Source organism: Onychostoma macrolepis, chromosome 14 (genome assembly GCF_012432095.1).
Source record: "Onychostoma macrolepis isolate SWU-2019 chromosome 14, ASM1243209v1, whole genome shotgun sequence".
Classification (NCBI taxonomy): domain Eukaryota; kingdom Metazoa; phylum Chordata; class Actinopteri; order Cypriniformes; family Cyprinidae; genus Onychostoma; species Onychostoma macrolepis.
Window position 1 is genome coordinate 5310510 of NC_081168.1, and position 1971 is coordinate 5312480.

At 45.3% G+C, this 1971-nt stretch overlaps 1 protein-coding gene across 1 annotated transcript; it reads right to left on the reverse strand.

Moving 5' to 3' along the window:
* Positions 1 to 1180: 1180 nt before the first annotated feature.
* Positions 1181 to 1971, reverse strand: neurog1 (neurogenin 1). Its single transcript, XM_058798780.1, has 2 exons — positions 1928 to 1971; positions 1181 to 1817 (listed from the first exon to the last, which is right to left on the reverse strand). Exon 2 carries the CDS (start codon positions 1805 to 1807, stop codon positions 1181 to 1183), a length of 627 nt encoding a protein of 208 aa, XP_058654763.1. The 5' UTR covers positions 1808 to 1817; positions 1928 to 1971.

Consider the following 1971-nt stretch of genomic DNA (forward strand, 5'->3'; position numbering starts at 1 on the left):
AGGCCAGTTTTGGTGAAGTTTAAGTCAGCACGTGGCCTTCAATTATCCACCTGTGTTATTATTCATACATTTAAAGTAACAAACAGACCTTGTTGGTATGTTTTCATTATAGGCTGTAATTTCATTAAGGCTGCAGATAGGAACTTTAAAACACACACTGACCAAAACGACGCCATGCACGTGCATTTGTAACCATAAAGATTTACAATATGTGCACGTTAGAGTTGACGTTTTTATTTTTGAGATGACTAAAACTCATCCCGAGGGTTTGATGTAATCAAGCACAATCGTGTGTAAAATATGCATAAGCAGTTTGGTTGACAGATTAGATGATGCGTCGACTCTGTATCTCCGATCTGTATCCATGCACCTGCTGCATAACCGTTATTTTATGCGCTGTGACCCAGAGTGACGCTTCAGTGGCTGTGATCATTACAATGATGCCCATTATGTTGTCAGACATTGCTATGAGTTGTTTATGCATGTCAGAGTCACATTACGAAGCAAACAAGCAAGCACAGAATATTGTTTTGTAGAAAACGTTATATTTATTCGTACAAACACGTTTGCACCAGATTTATATTTTGAGGTAAATACATAATAGAATAAATCTCTTTATATACAATAAAAATACAATAACATACGAAAGCAACAGGTTGAATAAATAAAACAAAAAGAAAGTAGTGGGAAAGCAGTCGTGAGAGCTAGTTAACTGTATCTGCTACGGATCAGCCAGACAGGAGAGGTTTCTTCGGGTCAAAATACATAATGCATAAGGCCAGATCTTTGTCTTGTCCATTCAGTCTATTGTCACAGCGTTGAAACTCAATTTTCACGCTCGTTTTTCTGCTTTATCGCTCAACAAATTGTAATATTGACTTTTCACCTTGGACTGCAAAGGCCAATCAGTCTTGCTTTAAATTATAATTTTCTCTAACAGGCGTTTAAGGTCATGCTCCAAAGAATGCGCAAAAGTGCAAAGATATCGGAAAAGACATCAATATCGGTAACAAAACGTACAAAAATAAGAACATTCTCATCTGTGAACTGTCGTTAAGGCAAACAGTGAATACCTAATGTTGTGCTCTTGGTTCTATTAGAAAAGTAACAGCAAAGTCCTCTGATTTTACACTACACGCTTCTGCAGACTCTATACAGACATGAGAACGCTTGAGTCACATTAATAGATGCTAGGCACGAAGTTGTGGTAGCTGTAAACTACATCGGTTTGCAAGTATCCAAAGTCGTCCATGGCCGCGGGGCTGCCCGGGTCTGAGTTGCAGTAAGACGGGGATGAAGACGAGGAGGATGCGCCGGATGGCCAGGAGCAAGAGTCACCGCCGGGGCTGGGCGCATCTCCCATGCAGCTTAGTCCTGGGAGCAGCAGCGCAGGGTCTCTGGGCTTGCTCTGCCGCTGGTCAGCGATCCGGATGGTCTCGGAAAGCGCCCAGATGTAGTTGTGAGCGAAGCGCAGAGTCTCGATTTTGGTCAGCTTCGTGTCGTCGGGAAAAGCAGGCAGCACGCTTCTCAAAGCATCCAGGGCGTCGTTGAGGTTGTGCATTCTGTTCCTCTCGCGGTCGTTGGCCTTCATCCGCCGGTTCTTCTTCACCACGTGCACGGTGGCTTCGTTTCTGGCGCGCCCCCTGCGCCTCTTCTTCTGCTGGAGCTCAGCTGGAGACGCAGGCGGCTTGCTGCAGGAGGACGAGGGGGACGCGGGGTGGATGCTGCTGCGCGAGTCCTCGTCATCCGTGTGCGTAAAGGAGTAGTCACAGCTTGAGGTGTCCATGTCGGAGTAGACAGTGTCCATTGTTGGTAACCTGGAGAAATAGCAAAATTCAAGTCAGGAATACGCCAAAAATAAGCTTAGAAAGACATTCCAAGTTCTCTGCGCGCAGCACTGAGGATGCTTGGTCCTGCCAATACGCACCTTATGTGGGCTGGGAGATGAAACTGGGTGTTTGAGGTCTTGCA

Excerpts from the sequence above, each read along its gene's own strand:
- neurog1 (XM_058798780.1), bottom strand. The coding sequence starts at position 1,807 with ATGGACACTGTCTACTCCGACATGGACACCTCAAGCTGTGACTACTCC.